This window comes from Moschus berezovskii, chromosome 4 (assembly GCF_049115385.1).
Source record: "Moschus berezovskii isolate FMDL1 chromosome 4, NW_MosBer_1.0, whole genome shotgun sequence".
Lineage (NCBI taxonomy): Eukaryota > Metazoa > Chordata > Mammalia > Artiodactyla > Moschidae > Moschus > Moschus berezovskii.
In genome coordinates this window covers 109,446,631-109,468,500 of record NC_142463.1, presented here as the reverse complement: position 1 = coordinate 109,468,500, position 21,870 = coordinate 109,446,631, and the positions used below count along the sequence as shown (strand labels likewise).

General features: G+C 47.6%; 1 protein-coding gene across 2 annotated transcripts; it reads left to right on the top strand.

Moving 5' to 3' along the window:
• The first annotated feature begins 1,234 nt into the window (after positions 1–1,234).
• On the top strand, positions 1,235–17,099 carry PMVK (phosphomevalonate kinase). 2 transcript variants are annotated; one of them, XM_055402512.2, is made up of 6 exons: positions 1,235–1,604; positions 4,066–4,129; positions 6,698–6,850; positions 9,838–9,967; positions 11,128–11,237; positions 12,616–17,099. In XM_055402512.2, the coding sequence occupies exons 1-6, from the start codon at positions 1,510–1,512 to the stop codon at positions 12,667–12,669; spliced, it is 606 nt and encodes a 201-aa protein (XP_055258487.1). In that variant the 5' UTR covers positions 1,235–1,509; the 3' UTR covers positions 12,670–17,099. The 2 variants fall into 2 exon arrangements, with proteins under 2 accessions (XP_055258487.1, XP_055258488.1); XM_055402513.2 differs by having other exon boundaries at positions 1,239–1,604; positions 11,128–17,099.
• The last annotated feature ends 4,771 nt before the right edge of the window (positions 17,100–21,870 follow it).

Sequence of the window (21,870 nt, the reverse complement as noted above, 5' to 3'; positions counted from 1 at the left end):
TCATCCAACCATCTCATCCTCTGTCGTCCTCTTCTCCTCCTGACTTCAGTCTTTCCCAGCATCAGGGTCTTTTCCAATGAGTCGGCTCTTCGCATCTGGCACTTAATAATAAATGAAGCATTTGTATCATATTTTATCATATATTTTCCTCATTTCCTTCTTAATACAACCCTGTGAGATGGGAACTCAGAGTGACTTGCTGAAGGTCACATTCCTGCCAGGTGCTGGGATGCCAAAACTGGGATTACACTTCCACTGTAGGCTTCCTTCGAAGTGCATGCAAATGTGCAGTGCTTTCAGAGTTGCTTACAAGAAAAAAAAGACCTTCCCAAAGTCCATTCTTTTTGTATCTAACCACTGATCATTCTATTTTCTTTAGCTTCTTCTGTGCCATCTTTTCCATGTTCAGAGAATTAACGGTTTCTCCCGAAGGAGATCGTCACACCTCACTTCTCTTTACATGAAAAACAGAAGCAGTAATGGGTTGCAGGCTGTTTTGACAAATTCAGAGAGATACAGGGCAGCGAGCCATAGCTAAAGACAACTCCACTTCCTTAATTGGGGCTGGCTGGCAGCTGCTGTGGGCACAGTCAGAGCTGGGAATTCAGGGTAGAGACATCACTGCCCCTTATTTTGCCCCTTGAACTCCTGGTTGAGAGTGGGACTCCAGATGAAACTAGATAATCTAGTCCAGGAGTGGCTTCAAAGAGCCTTTTAAACTTATTTTATTCCAAGCTCTCTGGCTTCATAAAACTTTTAGAGAGGAAGCCGCGGATAGAAAACCGACGTGAGTTTTCTTTCCTGGCTTAAAGAGTCGAACTGTAGTAACCTCGCGGATTATAAACCCCTTTTAACAATAAAATATAGCGTGTTTGACTAAGCCCCGCCCCAGCATGACGTCATAAGACACGCCCCCGCGTCATCTCCTTAGTACATATCCAGAAACACCTATTTTCACTGTGGGGAGGCATATACGGATTTGCTTTAGCACATGCATTAAAATGAACAGATAAACAGGTAGTTCTGAAAGCCTTCGCAATATGAACAAGTATATTCTTTTTTGAGTGTGTAGGATTATATGGAAGACAGTGTGAGGTTCACTTAGGAAATTTTAAGACGTCACCACCCCGGGAAGAGAATAGTTGCGTCCAACTCCCGCCTCCCCACGTGTCACGCGTGTCAGCTAAGAAGGCGGGGCCGTGACGTCAGGTTGTGGGCGGGTTGGACGATTCCAAATGAGTTCTGGTAGGGGAGCTTCTTTAAGGGAGAAGGCTGCCCTAGGAATTAACATTGTTTCTCTCCATATTCCACTTGCGCAGGCTTTAATTTAAAGCCACGGAAGCACGTGTGCGGGCTGACTGTCGTCTCCACGGCCATGAAGAAGACGGGGGGGACCGGAACCCCTCCTTGTTGCCGCTCCACCGAGTGGCCGCGTCCATTCTGTGCCGGTGGTCGGATTTCAGGGGTAGGGAAAAGTTAGCTTTAGGGATCGCAAAGCGTGGTGACCCCATGGCCCCGCTGGGAGGCGTACCGGGGCTGGTGCTGCTGTTCAGCGGGAAGAGGAAATCCGGGAAGGACTTCGTGACCGAGGAGCTTCGGAGCAGGTGTCCGTGGGGTGGGGAAGGAGGAGGACCGGGAGACCCCGAATCACGTGACACGAGGGGTGTGTTGGGGTGTGGTGGAGTGAGCTTTGGAATTGTGGTCCTCAGGTTGCAGGGCAGAAGGCGCACTGGGTGACCCGAAGTGGAGGATTGTCACCGTCAGGAAAAACAGCAGTCTACCCACGCCTACTTCAAAGAACCAGGCGGCCTCCTCTCCAAAGAGAGGTGGTAAGCTGTAGATCTTTCGAGAATTAGTAACAGTTGCTACCAAGGCGCTTTTTATACACCATTCCTAATCCTCCAGACAGTATTCTGAGTTAATGTACAGAAGAAGAAACTGAGTCACAAATAAAGGATTTGCCTCAGACCACACCCCAGTTGTATCTGACTCCACAGACAAATCCTTACCTAGCACTCCACCTAGTTGATGGGATTTATTGAGCCTTTATTGTATGCCAGATACTGTTGTTAGGTACTGTGTGGTATTTTTAGTCAGTATCTTCATTTTGCACATGCAGAAAAGGAGACTCTGAAAAGTTCAAAAGACAACACCCAAACCTGCCAGGAACACAAAGTAATTGGTAGATCCAGGACTCAAATTCAACTTTCATCTAGCTCTAAAGAATGGGTTCTTTTTGCTTTTGCCCATTGCTTCTTTAATATTTTTTTGTTTAAGTGTCTTTTTTTTTTTTTGGCCTCTGCCTGCATGCTTTTGAGACTTAGTTCCCCAATCAGGGATCGAATCCCGGCCGTTAGCAGTGAAAGCATGGAGTCTTAACTCCTGGACCACCAGGGAATTTCAGCAGGTTTTCTCCCAAGGGAAGATGTTCTGTGTGGGAGCATTTTTTCTGGGTAAAGAGAGCACAGAAGCTAGAGAAGGTGGAGTGGGGCTTCTCTCCTGTTGAAGGCCAGTGTGTTGAGGGTGCTAGGAGGCTGCTTTTGGGCACCATGGGGAGTCTAAGAGGTTGTGGAAAATCCAAGGCAGAGTTTGCCACCTGAATCTTTCACCAAGTTACATTTCTCCACCCAGCACATCAATCAATTTGTGGTCAGAAGCACAGACTCGGGAATTAGACTGCTGGGATTCAAATCTTGACTCACCACTTTATTCGAGTATGATCTTGTCCAAGTTTCTTATGCATTCTGTTCTTCAGTTTTGTCATCCGTGAGTTGGAGATAATAGGGTGATTGTAAGGATTAAATGAGATAATGTGCACGAAGGGCCTAGAATAACTCTTAGCACCTAGTTACAGGCATGGCTGCCCAGGTGGCTCAGTGATAAAGAATCCGTCTGCCAATTCAGGAGACACAGGACACGTTGGTCTTTGATCCCTGGGTCTGGAAGATCCCTGGAGTAGGAAATGGCAACCCACTCCAGTATTCTTGCCTGGAAAATGCAGAAGCCAGAGGAGCCTGTTGGACTACAGTATTTGGGGTCACAAAGAATCAGACGTAACTTAGCAACTGAACACACCTGCACAGGCACTGGGACTAAATGTTGGCTTTTATTTTTATTTTACCAATGTTTGTGTGTGTACTCTGTTGTGTCTGACTCTCCAGCACTCTGAACTGTAGCGTGACAGGCCCCTCTGTCCATGGAATTTTCCAGGCAAGAATACTGGAGTGGGTTGCCATTTCCTACTCCAGGGGATCTTCCTGATCCAGGGATCAAACCCGTGTCTCCTGCGTTGACAGGCGGATTCTTTACCACTGTGCCACCTAGGACGCATTTTGCAATATTGGCTTTGTTACTAGTACTTGACTTGCAGTGGTCCTTTGGGTGAGTCAGTTTTCCCCCCTCAACCTCAGTTTCCTCACCTGAAACATGGAATTAAGAACACCCACCTCACCATGTCAGTGTTTAAGTGAATCTGTGAGCATCTCACAGTCAGGGCAGAAGTCATGTATCTTTCTTTTGGCTGTGTGGCAGGCAGGGTCTTAGTTCCCTGACCGGGAATTGAACCCGTACCCCCTGCAGTGGAAGCATGGAGTCTTAACCACTGGACCAATAGTGAAGTCCCAGAAATCACATACCTTATTCACATTTGTATCACCTGGATCCAAATATAGTCCCCAACAGATGGTTGGTTGAGTAAATTAATGAATGAATGAGTTGTTTATGTGTGCGGCCCAAGTCCTTTAAGACTGAGATACCCCTGGCTATGAGAGAACAAGTTCAGGAGTCCAGCAGTAACCAAATCCAGTCTGAATATTCCTGGGATCTTCACACTGTAATTATACTTTTATTTGTCTTACTTGTTAGTTTCAGGGCTTTTCACATTTGAGTTTCATGTTAATCCTGTGGGAGACAGAACAGACGATGTTACCCCATTTTACAGATGAGGAGATCAGGGAAGTTGAGACCTGACAAGGGTATATAGGTACTGATAGCGGACATGGGGCTTCACTCTTCTGGGGCCTGGAAGCCTTAGGTTAATGGGGTTCGGCTCTCCCTGTCTCACAGGCTAGGGGCTGACGTGTGTGCTGTCCTCCGGCTCTCCGGTCCACTCAAGGAGCAGTACGCTCAGGTAGGTGGCAGCTCTGTGGCACCTGGTGGGTTGGAAGGAGCCAGCTCCCAAGCTTTGGTTGCTGTACTGTTGCTTGAGTCACTAGCCAGGTCCCTGTGACCCCTTGCTAGCAGGGTGACACACAGCTCTCCACTTTCTATAGGTGGGCCTACAGGGTGGCATTTTCCATTTAAGTTTCTTTCCCATTGGCCTTACTCACTTCAGGCCACCTTCCCTAGAGGATGTTCAGGAAAATGTGTCCGGAAAAGGCTGTAGATGTGAGTTGGCAGCTCTGATGCTGTGTTATTGGTAACAGTCTGTCCCCTTACTCAAAAAATATGACACAGATCACCTCCCCCTTCCCCCTCTAAAGTTGGCCTGCCACAACCCATGGAATTCTCCCCTTAGAAATTTAATCACGTGAGTTGTCAAGTTATATTGTTAAGTGAAAAAAGCAAGATGTAGAACAGTATATAGAGAATACTGCTGTTGCTAAGTCGCTTCAGTCGTGTCCAACTCTTTGTGACCCTATGGACTGGAGCCCGCCAGGCTCCCCTGTCTATGGGATTTTCCAGGCAAGGATGCTGGAGTGGATTGCCATGCCCTCCTTTAGGGGATCTTCTAGACCCAGGAATGGAATCCACATCTCTTACATCTCCTGCATTGGCAGACAGGTTCTTTACCACTAGTGCCACCTGGGAACACTGTGGAGAATGCTGCATTTATATAAAAATGGGGAAAATTGTAAACATATTTGCTCATATATTTAGCCATTCAACAGATACATACGGAGTGCATTCAGCACCATTCTGGATGCTTGGGTTTTGTAAAAGCCTGGGCAGGATACATAAGGGACTGGACTACTGGCTGCCTCCAGGAGGGGAGCTGTGTAGCTGGGGAACAGAATGGAGATGTTTCTCTGTAAACAATGTTTATTTTTTGAGTTTTGAACCATATAGATTAAAAAAAAAAATAGGACTGTAAAAAATAAACAGGAATCTCAGAACCTTAGATTTTAAAAAGGGAGCCTGGAAGTTGAGATCAGCTCCCCATACCACAAAGAGCCTGCTCTTCACTTGCATTTCTGTCCTTGACCTCTAGGTGCATCATTCTTGTGCTTATGGTTCCTTGGTCAGCTGGCCGGTATCTGGACCACCGAGTCCACATAAAATGAATCTGTTCCCTGTGCCATTGGTCTTCTCCCACCAGTACAACAGACCCATTTGTAGGGTGGCAGCCTGGGGGGCTCTGGGATAATAGAGTCAGTGGTTTTCAAAATCTTTTCCTAGTGGGAACCTTTCCCAAGTGAAATTGGATGCAGAGATTCTTTGTATCCAGTAGACAGACTGGGAGTGATTTTGAGTGAGGGGGAGGCACTCAGCCTTCCCCAGTGGGGCTTGACACTTCCAAACCCCAGGGCTCAGAGGAACAGTTTAAACACCACAGGTCTGCTTCCAGACTTCCCAAATTAGGCCCCAGTCCAGACTGCTGAGCCAGGCTGGAGGGTGGGGTAAGGCCGGTGGGCGGGAGTTGGCATTTCTAAAGCCCCAGTAGGAGACTCTGATAGGCCAGCCCGCCCCTCCTGTTTTTAAGTCCAGCACCACTTCATCCCTTACACCCATTACAAAACAGATTCAAAGTGAAATGTTAACGCATTGATTTCTTCAGTTGCAGTGGGGAATATAATTGACAGGCCGACCATAATTCTGGGAGCTAACCTTCTCCTATGGTAAAGAGTACGTGGGAAACTAGTTTATAAATGGGAGATGGCTGTTGACCTCACCTTGGAACAAGGTGGTAGTAGGTGATTTGAGTGGCTGGGCCACGGCCCCCTCAGTTTGCCCATGAAGAAATTGAGTCTTTGGGGAGGGGGTCTTGCTGCAGTGAATGCCAGGGGAGCTAAAACCTGAACCCTCCCATTCTGGGGCCCTCTGATGGACCCTGTTGCTTGTCAGTGTCCCTGGAGAAAGGGAGGCCCGCCTGGAAGCAGCTGCCCAGGGCGTCAGAGCTGCCCATCCTGCCTCAGGGTTCCAGGAGTGCCCAGAGCCAAATATAGTGAGGCTGACTCAGCAAAGATGCCCGGAATTGGGAGTGAGGAAGGGGATGGGGGGAGGGGAGAGAGACAGGAAAGCCAGGTCTCCTGGGCTTTGGGATGGGGACAGACAGTGCCAGAACGGGTAGTGGAAGGGTATGGAGTGCAATGTTTTCAGACTTCCCACTTCCAGGTAAAGGCTAAGCCTATGTGCCCAGGGGAGGCAAACTAATTTCAGGACTAGTTTAAGCCAGAAATAATTGGGAAGGTAAAACTGTTAGAGAAGAGAAAACCACATCACACATTTAAAGGCAAGCCAAATCAATTTCTGGATTACCTCAAGACTTTTCTTCCATCTATCTGCCAGTGTTTGGGATTTCTCAGTTTCTAGGCCCCTTTCCCTTGAAGGCCTCTGTCCTGGTGGCAACCTCATGAGTCCTTGCAGCAGCCCTCAGGGAGGGCAGGTGAAGGTGGGGGTGGCGGGGTACCCTCTTTCTGTTTCAGGGGAGACCAGCGAGGTTGAGAGGCTGATGACATAAACAGAATGCTTTGGGCAGGAGCGCGGCTTGGACTTCCAGAGACTTCTGGATGCCAGCACCTACAAGGAGGCCTATCGGAGGGACATGATCCTCTGGGGCGAGGAGAAGCGCCAGGCTGACCCAGGCTTCTTCTGCAGGAAGATTGTGGAGGGTGTCTGCCAGCCTGTCTGGGTGAGTGGGCTCTATGGCGGCACTGAGAACATCCCCAGCCCTCCATCCCTCCCCAGATATGTCCATTTCTTTTCTCTCCATGGCCACCTCCCTGGCCCAAGGCCCCGCGGTCTCTCACCCAGACAGTTGGAGTAGCCCCCACACTGGTCCCTGCTTCGGCTCTTGTCCCTTGTGATCCATTCATCACACAGCAGCCAGAGTGACCTTTTAAAAACACAAACCAAGTCATGTTTGGAAGCCTTTGCCCTACCGTTCTGATAGACGAATTGAAATCCTTAACAGGGATGGGGGAGCCTGCTGGGCTGCCGTCTATGGGGTCGCACAGAGTCAGACACGACTGAAGCGACTTAGCAGCGGCAGCAGCAACATGAACTTCTGGGCCTTGAATGATCGGCTCCTGCTGCCCTTCTAGCCTCCTTGTTCCTTCAGCTGCAGCAACATTGACTTTCTCTCTGTTCCTCAAATGAATCCACCTCCTCTGGAATCAGGGCCTCCGCCCGTGTCCTTCTACCTGCCGGGAGCGCTCTTCCTTTCCCTCTTCACCTGGTTCGGTCCAGCTCAGCTTCCGTGGCACCTCCGTAGGGAAGCCATCCCTGATGCCCAGGTCCTAACTGAGCACCCTCTCAGGCGCTCCTGTAGCTCCTTACCCTTTCCCGTCCTCATTCTTCCTGGCAGCCAGTGGCACCTTCTTGTACCAGGACTGGTTCCAGGTGATGTGGGGATACATCATGTGAAAATCTGAAGTCCCTGCTCTCAGGATACATACATTGTCGCTGGGGGTAGAGGGAGTTGCTGCTAAGTCACTTCAGTCGTGTCCGACTCTGTGTGACCCCATAGACGGAAGCCCACCAGGCTCCCCGGTCCCTGGGATTCTCCAGGCAAGAACACTGGAGTGGGTTGCCATTTCCTTCTCCAATGTGTGAAAGTGAAAAGTGAAAGTGAAGTCGCTCAGTCGTGTCCGACCCTTAGCGACCCCATGGACTGCAGCCTACCAGGCTCCTCCATCCATGGGATTTTCCAGGCAAGAGTACTGGAGTGGCTTGCCATTGGGGAGTTAGGCCCTAAATAAATATAGAGTATGTGGAGATAACTACTAAGGGGCGAAAGGAGGCAGCCCACAGCTGTGAGGAGGCCCTGGGTGCTACTTTGTTAAGGGCATCAGGGAAGGCCTCACTGACATGATGACATTTGAGCAGGACCTGCAGGAAGGAAGGGGTGACCTGGATTTTTGCAGGTGAGGGCTGAGTGGCAGGAGGTGAGGTCAAGTCATGCAGGTTCTCTGGGAGAGCCTGGAGTTTGTTCTGAGTGAGATAGGGACTCACTGGAGGGTTTTGAGCAGAGGAGAGCATAATCTGATCTGAAGTTTTTAAAAATTTTATTTTAAAGGTGACCTAAGATTCAAGAGGCTCTTCCTGGCTGTTGGGAGGAGGGCAAGAGTGGAAGCAGAGAGGCCAGGCCGAGGATCTTTCCGCAGGACAGCAAAGTGGCCATGTCTTAACTCGGAGTGGCAGGGGAGTGGAGAGGGGGTGAATTCTGCACGGATTTTAAACATAGAACTAGTAGGGTTTCCCGATATGATGGCTTTAGGGTGGAAGGGCAGGAGACAAGTCCAAGGATTTTGTTCTGAGCAGTTGGACAGCTGGAGTTGTCATTTTCTGAGACAGGGATGATGTGGCAGAACAAGTTTGGGGAGAAAACCAGGAGTTTGGTTTCACAGTGTTAGGGTCCAGATACAAGTTGATGGGTGCTGTGATTGCACGGTAATTAGTGAAGCTGCTGGTTTACAGTGTCTCTCCCACTGGACTGTGAGCTCCCTGAGGGCAAGTACCAGGTCTGCTTACAACTCTACCCCAAGAGTCTAACACAGTGCCAGGCACACAGTAGGTGTTTGACAGGTGTGTGTTATTTGCTCAGTCGTGTCTGACTCTTTGCGACCCCAAGTACTGTAGCCTGCTAGGCTCCTCTGTCTATGGGTTTCTTCAGGCAAGAATGCTGGAGTGAGTATTCTTCCCTTCATAGTATTTGTTTAATAATTGGCTGAGTGAACATGCCCGCAGCTTGGACGAGAACATCTGGCCTCTTTACTGATTCATTCATTCATTGACTATGTGCTCCTGAATGCTCCATGCGTGTCAGGTGGTGCTATGGGCCAGGGACAGAGTAGTGAGTGAGACACAGTCCTTCCCCTCATGGAGCTACTCTACACAGCATGGGTCAGACAGTCAACACACAAAGAGGTAATGATGGTTTTATGAATACTTAGTGGTCTGAGAAGAAGCAGAATTGAGAGGGACAGGAAGGGAGCCAGGATGGTAGGGTCAGCCTGTCCAAGGAGGTGACATTTGAGCACAAACCTCTCTGAAGTGAGGGAGCCAGGCAGAAGGAGAAGGAAGTGCAAAGGCCCTGAGGAGGAGACCTGGTTGGGATGTTTAAGAAAGGGCAAGGTTGTCAGTTGGATGCAGCAGAATGAATGAAGGGAAGCTGACAGGAAATAGGTGTCAGATCTTAAAGGGCCTTGTAAGCTGGGCTGAGAGCTTTGGATTTTATTAAAATGATGGGAAGTCTTGGAGGGACTTAGGGCAGGGGACTGACAAGGTCACATTTCCATTTTAAAAGCTGTTGGGGGCAGGGACTGATGAAGGTACCTTTGTTTCTGGCCTGGGTTTGTTCATCTGTAAAATGACCAGCTGATCTGATTTCAGAGCCTGAGGCCTCTTCAGCTCACCGAAGGTGACAAGGTGACGTAGCACACAGCGTGGGGAGAGCAGGCCTCAGGCTGCATTGATCAGGGAGGGATGCCTGAAGGGAGAGCGGATGTCCCTTCCAGCTGGTTGGGTGATCGTAGGGAATGGGGCTACATTTGTGTGGGCTCCTGCTTATTGGGAATGGGGCCAGGTCTCCCTCTCTCCCCTTTAGCCCCAGTGTCCGGTCCTGCTGCTTCCTGCGCCATGTCCTGTTGGTCACTGGTTTATGTTCTTTTCCTGTAGCTGGTGAGTGATACACGGAGGGTGTCTGACATCCAGTGGTTTCAGGAGGCCTATGGGGCTGTGACACAGACTGTCCGTGTGGTGGCCACGGAGGAGAGCCGGCAGCAGCGGGGCTGGGTGTTCACACCAGGTGAGCCGCTCACAGCCTCTGCCCCAGGGCTCAGCATGCAGGCCGGGTGGCCCGCTGCAGACCGGGCTGCCCCTCCCATGTTCCCGGTCTTCTGCTGTCTCCCTGGCAGGCTGAGGGGTGTGAGCAGGGGGTTATAGAAAGGAGTCTGAGGTCTGGGGTTGAGGAATGCCTCCAGATTAGTAAGTGGAGTTGAGTAGAGGATGGTGTCCTTGGAGTAAAGGTTGCCCTGTGACCTTGGCCTGGTTCCCTTACCTGGGTTGTCTTCTCTAGGCCAGTGGGCTTCTGGAGGTCTGGCTGGGACCCCTCTGCTGCCCCTGGTCCTTCACCTTTGTGTTCCAGCCTGGAGGGGGCACTAACAGTAAGTCAGAGGGCAGGCCTGACAAACCTCACTCCTGTTTGATTAACACAGTGGGGGACAGGGAGAGGAAGCTCTCCTAGATGGCTCTAGTGGTGCCAGCCCAGGACCTGCTCTGTGGCAGTTCAGGGGCACAGCTCAGGTGTCTTCCCTGCCCCGGGTCACTGTGACTTGGGGGATCAGTGGGTCTGACTCTTCCTAAATGAGGTGAATAGCATCTTAATGCAACCCGCTCCAGTATTCTTGCCTGGAGAATCCCATGGACAGAGAAGCCTGGTGGGCTACAGTCCATGGGGTCGCACAGAGTCACAACTGAGTGTCTAAGCACACTCATCTCCTGGGCACTCACTCTGGCCTGGGCTAAGCGCTTTGAACGTATTATCTCACTTTATAGTCACAGCAGACCCACCGGGTGGATACCCTTATTACCACCCTCACTGTCAGGTGAGAATGGCATGTGCTGCCTCCCTAGGGGCCTGAATCAGTGATGTCAGGATCGAAATTGACACATTGAGCTTTACATAAAATGAAAACAAAATTACCGTTTGTATTTTCTGTGGTTTGAGATGGCAGTGACAAGTGAAGACATCAGTGGGCCCCTGTGCGGGGCTCAGGTGGCTGTGGGCTGCTGAATCTGGTGTCCTGGTGTTTCAGGGGTTCGGGAGTGCCCTCTGGGGTGAGTGGTGCTTAGCTCTGAGGGGCTGAGGAGCGTTCAAGAAAAGGTGGCTCTTCTTGGGGCCCACAGGCCTCGATGCCCTGTGCTTGTAGGGAGGGATGGGCCTGACCTTGCCATACCTCTCCGCAGGGGTGGACGACGCTGAGTCAGAGTGTGGCCTGGACAACTTCGGGACCTTCGATTGGGTCATTGAGAACCACGGGGATGCACAGCGCCTGGAGGAGCAGTTGGAGCACCTGGTAGAATTTGTCCGCTCCAGACTTTAACGGCAGCTTCTAGGAGCAGGCCGGGGGCCGCTGGGCTGAGGGTGGGCTGACTGTGACAGACATGCGGTTGCTGATGCTGGCCAAGGTTGGGGAGCAGACACAGGGCCTGGGTCGAGCTTTCTGGGGGCTGATAGATGTCAGACAAGTTAAGAAACCGCCAAAGACCTCATTTCTTCATGAAAAGGACAGCCCTACCTCTTTACGAGGAGACTTAAAGGGCAGAGGGAGGGAGTTGGCTGTGTTTGAAGCAGAAGCATCATCTCCACAGGCGCCAGGCCTGTCAGCCTGGGGCGGCCGTGATTCCCTGACTGGATGTTCTCAGCCCCTTGTTCTGAGCAGGAGCCTGGGACTCCCCAGTGGGGATGTAATAAACCTTTCTGGAGCACCTGCTCAGAACTGGACATCTCTCTTATCCCAGATGACAGCTCAACTTGCGTGGGGCTCCATAGTATCTGGGTTGACCTGGTGGCTCTGGGTTCCTGCTCTGTCTCTCCCCTGGGCTGGAGCATATCCTGCAGAGGCTGACCTTGATCTGGGCCATTTGGGTAACAGGCCTGTGTATGTCTGAAGCAGGATTGGAGTCTGGAGGGTCTCGTCTGCTGAGATGACCCCAAGAGAGGCTCAGTGTTCCACAGAAAGTGCCACTAGCAGGTACCCAGAAGGGCTGGGGTGTCATAGAAAGCCAGAGGCACCAGAGCTGGATGGCCCTTGGTGACCATTGAGTGGCCCTGGGCAAGTCATGTAACCTCAGCTTTCCCACAGAAATCCTTGGACTTGACCCCGCCTGTTTGTAGAGCCTTGTATGTGTGTGTGTGCCAAGTCACTTCAGTCATGTCCAACTCTTTGCGACCCCTTGGACTGTGACTGCCAGGCTCCTCTGTCCATGGAATTCTCTAGGCAAGAATGCTGGAGTGGGTTGCCATGCCCTCCTCCAGGGGATCTTCCCACCCAGGGATCAAACCCGCATCTCTTATGTCTCCTGCATTGGCAGTCAGATTCTTTACCACTGGTGCCACCTGGGAAGCCCCTAGAGCCTTATGCTGCTGCTGCTGCTGCTAAGTCGCTTCAGTCGTGTCTGACTCTGTGCGATCCATAGACGTCAGCCCACCAGGCTCCCCCGTCCCTGGGATTCTCCAGGCAAGAACACTGGAGTGGATTGCCATTTCCTTCTTCAATGCATGAAAGTGAAAAGTGAAAGTGAAGTCACTCAGTCATGTCCAACTCTTAGTGACCCCATAGACTGCAGCCTACCAGGCTCCTCCATCCATGGGATTTTCCAGGCAAGAGTACTGGAGTGGGTTGCCATTGCCTTCTCCATTAGAGCCTTATACAGTGTCTAAATTTCTTCCAGATTCTTCACAGCTACTCTGAAATATTCGAGGAGGACATTTTCATCTGCATTTAGCAGATGCCAAGGACTCAAGAGAAGTAAACAACCTGTCCAGGGTAGAGGATTAGTAAATGTTGGCACTCTGGCCAGAACACAGGCTGCCTGACTCCTGAACGGGTCCCTCGGCCATGTACCTTTGGGGTATGGTGCAAAACTGCACGGCCATCCTGGCCATCCTACTGCGTAGTCTGGGCCTGCCACGCCTCTGGCACTGACTTTGTTCTCCTCCTATAAATTCTGATGGTTCACACTGATAAGGGGACAACCAAGGAAATTCCATCGGTTTCACTGTGCCCCACACTGAACTCTACACAATCCTGCCCACATCTCCTCCCTAGATCACCTCTTCCTGAGACTAGTCCCCTGGCTCTCCCATAGGCCTGAAAGCCGTGGGCACCTCTGTGTCCCCTAACCCCCTGCTGATTGGTCCCCAGGTTATGTTAATCTGCCTTGCCTGTGTCTGTTACCAAATGCCAGTCTGTGTGCCTGACACACAGTGAGGCCAGACAAGACCAAAATGTCAGAGTATGGAGCAGAGAGAGGTTCACTGCAGGGCCACGCAAGGAGACGGGTGGCTTCTGCCTTAAAAGACCCCCAACTCGCGGAAAGCTTTCAGCAAAGCTCTTTTATAGCAAAGGGGGGTGGCGTGGTTAGTTGTTGCAAGCTTTTCGGCGTCAGATCCTTTGTTCTTAAGGTCAGGTCATGGTCCGGTCACAATGTTGCTGGAAGCCTCCACCGGAACAAATGTTATTCTCTGTTCTGACAAAGAAGGGCAAAGTCCTAAGGCTCAACTTTTGTCCTCCAAGGCCCAGACTAAGAGGAGCGGACTGCGCAGGCCCGTTTCTCTGCCCAGAGCACTGGTCCAGCACCTAGTCTGTGACCTTCCACCAGTGCCCGGGCCCTGCTGAAGAGGCAGATCTCAGCTGGCGGCGTCAGGGGTAGGTCCCCAGAGCCTGCCCAGCCGTCATCACTGAGGGAGCCAGGCGCCCAGCACCCAGCCAGCCCTCGGGCTTTTCATTTAAACTGGAGCGAATCATTTGGTTGGGATCAGTAGGAATACATGTCGTAGCAAATGCCCAGCAGGTTAGTTCCCAGCTCACAGCAGTTGCCGTTCTTTGAGAAAAGCTCCAACCACAGAGGTAGACCTGAAGTCATGATGGGCAGTGACCTTGCAACTTAACCCTGACCTCTGGCCACCTCCTAGGGGGTAGCCGGCTGGTCCCAGCTTTATCAGTTTTTGAAACGTGAATGGAGACACTGAAGCTGGTTGAACCTGTGACCTTAACGTCAGTGTCATGCACTCCAGTTGCTGAGGGAGGCCTCTCTGGATGGTGACGTGTGGAGACTGGCACTTCCATTAGACTGCAGAGCGGGCATGGAGGGAGGACGCAGCTGCTTCGAGGCCTGGGCCTGGCCAGGGGATTGTGTGGCGAGGGCTCTGGAGCTCTGCGAGACACAGCCCTCTGCCTGTCCCCGGGCCCCCCAGCTCACCCACCGGCTCTGAGGCTAGAGAGCCTGGATAGCCCCGGGGAGAAGGCCAAGATCCACCTCTCATCTACTCTGCTGTGAGGATCACTGCCTGGCTGGCTGTTGGCAGAGTGGCACCTCTAACCACAGCGCTAAGGGTCTGGAACTCGTTGCCGAGCACCAGCCCCGCCCCATGTCTTCCCTCTGGGATTCTCACTGGAAGGTAAACTGATGGTCGGGCCGTGTCTATCTTGTAGTTGTAGTCCTGTCTCCTAGAGCTGTGGGTCCACAGTGGGCATCAGAAAATGGATGTGATTGGAGGCAGGGTAAGCAGGACTGTAGGAGTCAGCGCTGGGTGGAATCCTGTGGGTGGTCATTTCACGCATTGGATGTTTCCTCACCTCCCAGCAGATGCTCTGATCCAGCCCCCCTTACACTCCCCTGGGGCTGGAAACTCTGCTTCCCTCTGGTATTGAGGTTGCTGGGGTCCTTTCCAACAGAGACTCTGGCTCCTTGGGCCTCCCCTTAGCTCTGCTCTTTGTGAGGGCTTCCCTGACAGCTCACTTGGTAAAGAATCTGCCTGCATTGCAGGAGACCCTGGTTCGATTCCTGGGTTGGGAAGATCTGCTGGAGAAGGGATAGGCTACCCACTCCAGTATTCTTGGGCTTTCCTTGTGGGTCAGCTGGTAAAGAATCTGCCTGTAATGCAGGAGACCTGGGTTTGATCCCTGGGTTGGGAACGTCCTCTGGAAAAGGGAAAGGCTACCCACTTCAGTATTCTGGCCTGGAGAATTCCATGGACTATACAGTTGCAAAGAGTCAGACATGACTGCGCGACTTTCACTTCACTTGTGAGGTCACTTCCCCCTCAGTGTACCAGACTGAGAGATGACTGAGTTTTCTTTCTTCCTAGGTTTAGTGAGCCGTAATTGACATATAATATTTATAAATTTAAGGTGTACACATGATGTTTTAATAATTATTATCTGTTATGAAGTAATTACCACAAAATTGGTGAAGAGCCGACTCACTGGAAAAGATCCTGCTGCTGGGAAAGATTGCAGGCAGGAAGAGAATGGGGCAGGGGATAAGATGGTTGGATGTCATCACTGGCTCAGTGGACATGAGTTTGTGCAAACTCCAGGAGATAGTGAAGGACAGGGAAGCCTGGCGTGCTGTAGTCCACAGGGTCTCAAAGAGTCGTACATGACTGAACAACACCATCTCTGTCACCTCACATAACTGTCATTTGTTTTGGGTGTTGGTGAGGACTTGTAGCAGCTTCCAAGTATATAATACAGTATTGCTAAGTACAGTGACTGTGGTACGTTAGATCTCCAGGGCTTGCTCATCTCGTAACTGAAAGTTTGTAACCTCTAACCAACATCTCTGCAATTCTCCAACTCCTAGCCCCTGGCAGCCAACATTTTACTCTTGTTTCTGAGTTCAGTATTTTTAGATCCTACATGTAAGTGAGATTATGTAGTGTTTATCTTTCTTTGTCTGACTCTTTCACTTAGCATAATGCCCTCAAAGTTCATCCATGTTGCTGCCAAAGGTGGGTTTCCCTCTTTTTTTTGGTTGAAAATATTCCATTCTGTGTAAACCTAGCACATTTTCTGAATCCATTCATTCATTGATGGACAATTAGGTTGTTTCCATGTCTTGGCTACTGTGAATAATGCTACAATAAACATGGGGGTGCAGATATCTCTTTGAAATAGTTATTTTCTTTCCTTCAGATGTTTACCCAGCAGTGGAATTGCCCTATGATCACTGATTGTTATTAATTAAGTTTAAATACCAAGGAGGCAGGGATGAAGCAGAGAAGGGAATGTGGGGTTGGTGGTTCTCATATGTCTCTTGTAGGGGTGCTGACCTGGTTCCTGGCTCGGAGTGATTGGAAGAGTCACAGGATGTGACTTGGGAAGCCAGTGAGTCTACTCCCCATCCTTCGACAGGTTGGCACTGATGCCTCTTAACATGGGAGGACCCAGTGGCTAACTAGAGTCACTTCTGCTGGACTTGAAGATTCTCTGCACTTTAAAAAAAAACCCTGAAATTTCTTTAAATATCAAAATCAATAATAACCCTGAGTTTAGATGCCCTTTGTTATGATGAGAGTTTTAACTCTTTTTGTTTTCAAGACATTTTCCGCACTCTCCTAATCTTTGTTAATTTTTTATATGGTTATGATCTCAGAGTATTGCTCCTAAGTTATTTTTAATATTATATATATGTTCTTTTAATAATGATTTGTATCACTAATATTTTCTTAAAATTTTATTATTCTGCTTCTAAATTGCTGAATGGAGGTATAATTGGCATGTAATAAACGCACATATTTAAAGTGCACAATTTGGCAAGTTTTGATATTTGTATATGCCCCTAATCACAGTTATGATAGTCATATCCAGGACTTCCCTGGTGGTCCAGTGGCTAAGACTCCAAGCTCCCAATGCAGGGGGCTTGGGTTTGATCCCTGGTCAGGGAACTAGATCCCATATACCACAGCTTAGAGTTCTCATGCTGTAGCTAAAGATCCCAGATGCTGTAATGAAGATCTGGGATCCTGTGTGCAACTAAGACTGGTGCAACCAAATAAATAAATATTAAAAAAAGAGGACGTATCCATCATCCTCAAAAACTTCACCATGTCTACCTTCCCTCTCCCAACCCTTGTTCCCAGGCAACTACTGATTTGCTTTCTGTCTCTCTAGATTAGTTGTCATTTTCAGTAACTTTGTATAAATGAGCTATACACTGTATAGTCTTTTTTGGTCTGATTTCTTTCACTCGGCATGAGTTTTGAGATCCATCTGCATCACTGCAGGTTCATGTGGACAGTTTGTTTCTTTTTATTGCTGTTGTGTGACATGAATATGCCACCATTGTCTATTCATTCACCTGTTGAACATTTGGGTTCTTTCCAGTGTTTGGATATAACAAATAAAGAAGCTATGAACATTCGTGTAACATTTTTGTTTGTGGATATGTATTTTCATTTCTCTTGGATAGATACGTTCTTAACTTTTTAAGAAGCCATCACATTGTTTTCCAAAGTGGTTGTACAACATGCTCCCCAGTACTGAATGAGAGTTCCAGTTGCTTCATGTCCTCACCAATACTTGGTATGGTCAGTCTTTTTAATTTTACCTATTCTAATAGGTATATAGTGGAATCTCATTAACATTTTATTTGCATTTCTCTAAGATTAATTTGATACAAATCCTATGTTCAGTTTTGATAAAAATCTCTCAGCAAACTAGGAATAAAATGGAGCATCCTCTACCTGAAAAAGAACATCTACAAAAGCCCTATAGCTAACTGCATACTTCATAGTGAAATGCTAAATGCTTTCACTCTAAGACTGGGAAATGAGGCAGGGTTGTCCACTTTTATCACCTATTCAACATCATATTGAAGAGTCTAGTCTGTATTAAGAAAAAGAAATAAAAGGCATCTGGATTGTGGGGGGGGGGTGTAAAAATGTCTCTATTCACATATGACGTGATCATTTATATGGAAAATTTGATGGGAGTCTCCAAAAACCTCACTTGAGTGAGTTCAGGATTTCAAGATATAAGATCAATGGATAAAAATAAATTGTGTTTCTATGTATAAGCAAGAAGCAAAAATTAAAATAGGGCTTCACTGGTCCAGTGGTTAAGAATCTGTCTGCCAATTCAGGAGACAGAGATTCAATCCCTGGTCCAGGAAGATTTTACATGCCTCGGGGCAGCTAAACGTGTGTGCCACAACTACTGAGCCTGAGCTCTAGAGCCTGCCTGTTCTCTGCAACAAGAGACACTGCTGCGGTGTGAAGCCCTCACACCATGGTGAAGAGGAACACCTGACCTCTGCAACTGGAAAAAGCCCACAAACCGTGAAGACACAGGGCAGCCGAAAAATAAAAAGTTAAATAGTTAAATAATGCAAATTAACTATAGCATAAAAAACATGAATAGAGGTAAATCTGATAAAAGATATGCAAAATGTGTACACTGAAATCTGTAAAGCGTTGCTGAGAGAAATTAAAGATGACCTAAAAAGCAGAGATTATACCATATTCATAGATTATAAGACTCAAGATATTCATTTTTATTGAGAAATCATTACATACAGTGAAATGTACTGACTTTAAGTGTACAATTCAAGTTTTAACAAATGTGCAGATCTGTTTAATAAAAGTCCTTTATAAAATAGAGATTTTTTTTTTTCACTCTAGGCTTCTTTTTAATCCTTCCTAGAAAGTCAACTCCTGTCCTCCCAGAAACAACTGTTGTATTAATTTCTTTCACCATGTATTAATTTTGCCTGTTCTGGAATTTCATATAAATGGCTAACATCCAGTGTTAAAACACGTTTGCAACAATTATTTATTATTTTTAAAATTAATTTTTATTGGAGTGTATTTGCTTTACAATGTTGTGTTAGTTTCTGCTGTCCAGCAAAGTGAATCTGCTACACATATATCCCTGTATACTCTTTCTTTTGGATTTCTTTCCCATTGAGTTCACTGAGATATACAGTGGATTCTCATTAGTTACTATGTTGTACATGATATCAATAGTGTATATATGTTGATCCTAATATTTATTTATTGGCCATGCCATGCAGCTTGTGGGATCTTAGTTCCCTGACCAGGGATTGAACCTGGGCCCTGGCAGTGAAAGTGGAGTGCTAACCACTGGACTGCCAGGGAAATTCCCCAACAATAATTTATTTTTTAGACTTAACTGGTTTATTGCACACTTTTGCGTTTTTCATGTTACCTCAACTTCTCCATTTTTGAATTTTGTATTTTACTTCCTCTGCAGATGGTTAATTGCCTTCAAATACTTTTTTCAAAAAGGGCGTGTGGGTGGTATAATTTTCTGAACCCTTGTGAATGAGAGAATGGCATTCTGTTGCCTCTACACGTGGACAGTGACTTGGCTGGCTTAGGATTCATGACCTGGTTCCACTGTCAGCTAGCGTTTAATGTTGAGGAGTCTGAGGTCACCTTGAGTTTTGTTCCTTTGAAGGTAACCTCCTTTTGCTGTCTGGATGCTTTTTTTTCCCCTTGGCCTTCACTTTTGAAATTCAAATTCTGGCATTCTCCAAGGCAGAATGTGGACATGTTTCAAGAGAATAAAGTTGGTGCTCATTGTTCCCTGTAAAGCATTATGGAGAAATGAGATGGAAATTTAAACTGTCTCATATATCCAAGAGCCAGCCAGAAGGATCCCCCTCAACAGAGAGGTTGTCTCTATCAGTGTCTTTACTTTGAGTGGCTGGACTCCACAATGGCAAATTCTTATCCCCTGAAAGTAGATTTCGGTTTTGGAAACAGCCAAAGGAAATTTGATGCTAAATTCTGCTGAGAGGAGTGAGGTGAGAGATATACTTTTTGGATAGAATAAATAATGCCTTTGGTTCAGTTCAGTCAGTCGTATCTGACTCTTTGCAACCCCATGGACTGCCGCATGCCAGGCCTCCCTGTCCGTCAGCAACTCCCGGAGTCCACCCAAACTCATGTCCATTGAGTCGGTGATGCCATCCAACCATCTCATCCTCTGTTGTCCCCTTCTCCTGCCTTCAATCTTTCCCAGCATCAGGATTGTTTCAAATGAGTCAGTCCTTCGCATCAGGTGGCTGAAGTATTGGTTTCAGCTTTAGCATCAGTCCTTCTAGTGAATATTCAGGACTGATTTCCTTTAGGATGGACTGGTTGGATCTCCTTGCAGTCCAAGGGACATTCAAGAGTCCTCCAACACCACAGTTCAAAAGCATCAATTCTTTGGCGCTCAGCTTTCTGTATAGTTCAACTCTCACATCCATACACGGGTACTGGAAAAACCATAGCCTTGACTAGATGGACCTTTGTTGACTCTGCTTTTTAATAAATAGATAAATAAAATGTCTCTGCTTTTTAATATGCTGTCTAGGTTGGTCATAACTTTCCTTCCAAGGAGTAAGCGTCTTTTAATTTCATGGCTGCAGTCAGCATCTGCAGTGATTTTGGATCACCCCAAAATAAAGTCTGTCACTGTTTCCACTGTTTCCCCATCTATTTGCCATGAAGTGATGGGACTAGATGCCATGATGTTAGTTTTCTGAATGTTGAATTTTAAGCCAACTTTTTCACTCTTCTCTTTCAATTTCACCAAGAGGCTCTTTAGTTCTTCTTAGCTTTCAGTCATAAGGGTGATGTTATCTGCATATCTGAGGCTATTGATATTTCTTTTGGCAGTCTTGATTCCAGCTTGTGCTTCATCCAGCCCAGCGTTTCTCATGATGTGCTCTGCATATAAGTTAAATAAGCAAGGTGACAATATACAGCCTTGATGTACTCCTTTCCCAATTTGGAACCAGTCTGTTGTTCCATGTCCAGTTCTAACTTGCTTCCTGATCTGCATACAGATTTCTGAAGAGGCAGGTCAGGTGGTCTGGTATTCTCCTCTCTTTAAGAATTTTCCACAGTTTGTTGTGATCCACACAGTTAAAGGCTTTGGCATAGTCAATAAAGCAGAAATAGATGTTTTTCTGGAACTCTCTTGCTTTTTCCATGATCCAGTGGATGTTGGTAATTTGATCTCTGGTTCCTCTGCCTTTTCTAAAACTAGCTTGAACATCTGGCACTTCACAGTTCATGTATTGTTGAAGCCTGACTTGGAGAATTTTGAGCATGACTTTACTAGCGTGTGAGATGAGTGCAATTGTGCGGTAGTTTGAGCATTCTTTGGCATTGCGTTTCTTTGGGATTGGAATGAAAACTGACCTTTTCCAGTCCTGTGGCCACTGCTGAGTTTTCCAAATTTGCTGGCATATTGAGTGCAGCACTTTCACAGCATCGTCTTTCAGGATTTGAAATAGCTCAACTGGAATTCCATCACCTCCACTAGCTTTGTTCACAGTGAAGCTTCCTAAGGCCCACTTGACTTCACATTCCAGGATACCTGGCTCTAGATGAGTGATCACACCATCATGATTATCTGGGTCATGAAGATCTTTTTTGTATAGCTCTTCTGTGTATTCTTACCACCTTTTTTTTTTTATTATCTTTTGCTTCTGTTAGGTTCGTACCATTTCTGTTCTTTATTGTGCCCATCTTTGCAGGAAATGTTCCCTTGGTATCTCTAATTTTCTTGAAGAGATCTCTAGTCTTTCCCATTCTTTTGTTTTCCTCTGTTTCTTTGCACTGATCACTGAGGAAGGCTTTCTTATCTCTCCTTGCTATTCTTTGGAACTCTGCATTCAAATGGGTATATCTTTCCTTTTCTCCTTTGCTTTTCATTTCTTCTCCCAGCTCTTTGTAAGGCCTCTTCAGACAGCCATTTTGCTTTATTGCATTTCTTTTTCTTGGGGATAGTCTTGATCCCTGTCTCTTGTACAATGTCACAAACCTTCATCCATAGTTCTTCAGGCACTCTGTCTATCAGATCTAATCCCTTGAATCTATTTGTCACTTCCACTGTATAATCATAAGGGATTTGATTTAGGTCATACCTGAATGGTTTAGTGGTTTTCCCTACTTTCTTCAATTTAAGTCTGAATTTGCCAATAAGGAGTTCATGATCTGAGCCACAGTCAGCTCCTGGTCTTGTTTTTGCTGACTGTATAGAGCTTCTCCATCTTTGGCTGCAAAGAATATAATCGATCTGATTTTGGTATTGACCATATGGTGATGTCCGTACGTAAAGTCTTCTCTTGTGTTGTTGGAAGAGGGTGTTTACTATGACTAGTGCGTTCTCTTGGCAAAACTCT

What these genes read in the sequence shown, in the direction of transcription:
- PMVK (XM_055402512.2), top strand. Translation starts at nt 1,510, where the DNA reads ATGGCCCCGCTGGGAGGCGTACCGGGGCTGGTGCTGCTGTTCAGCGGG. An exon ending in GGGCTGGGTGTTCACACCAG is followed by an intron (nt 9,968 to 11,127) that starts GTGAGCCGCTCA and finishes ACCTCTCCGCAG; the next exon opens with GGGTGGACGACGCTGAGTCA. An exon ending in AGGAGCAGTTGGAGCACCTG is followed by an intron (nt 11,238 to 12,615) that starts GTAGAATTTGTC and finishes AATTTCTTCCAG; the next exon opens with ATTCTTCACAGCTACTCTGA.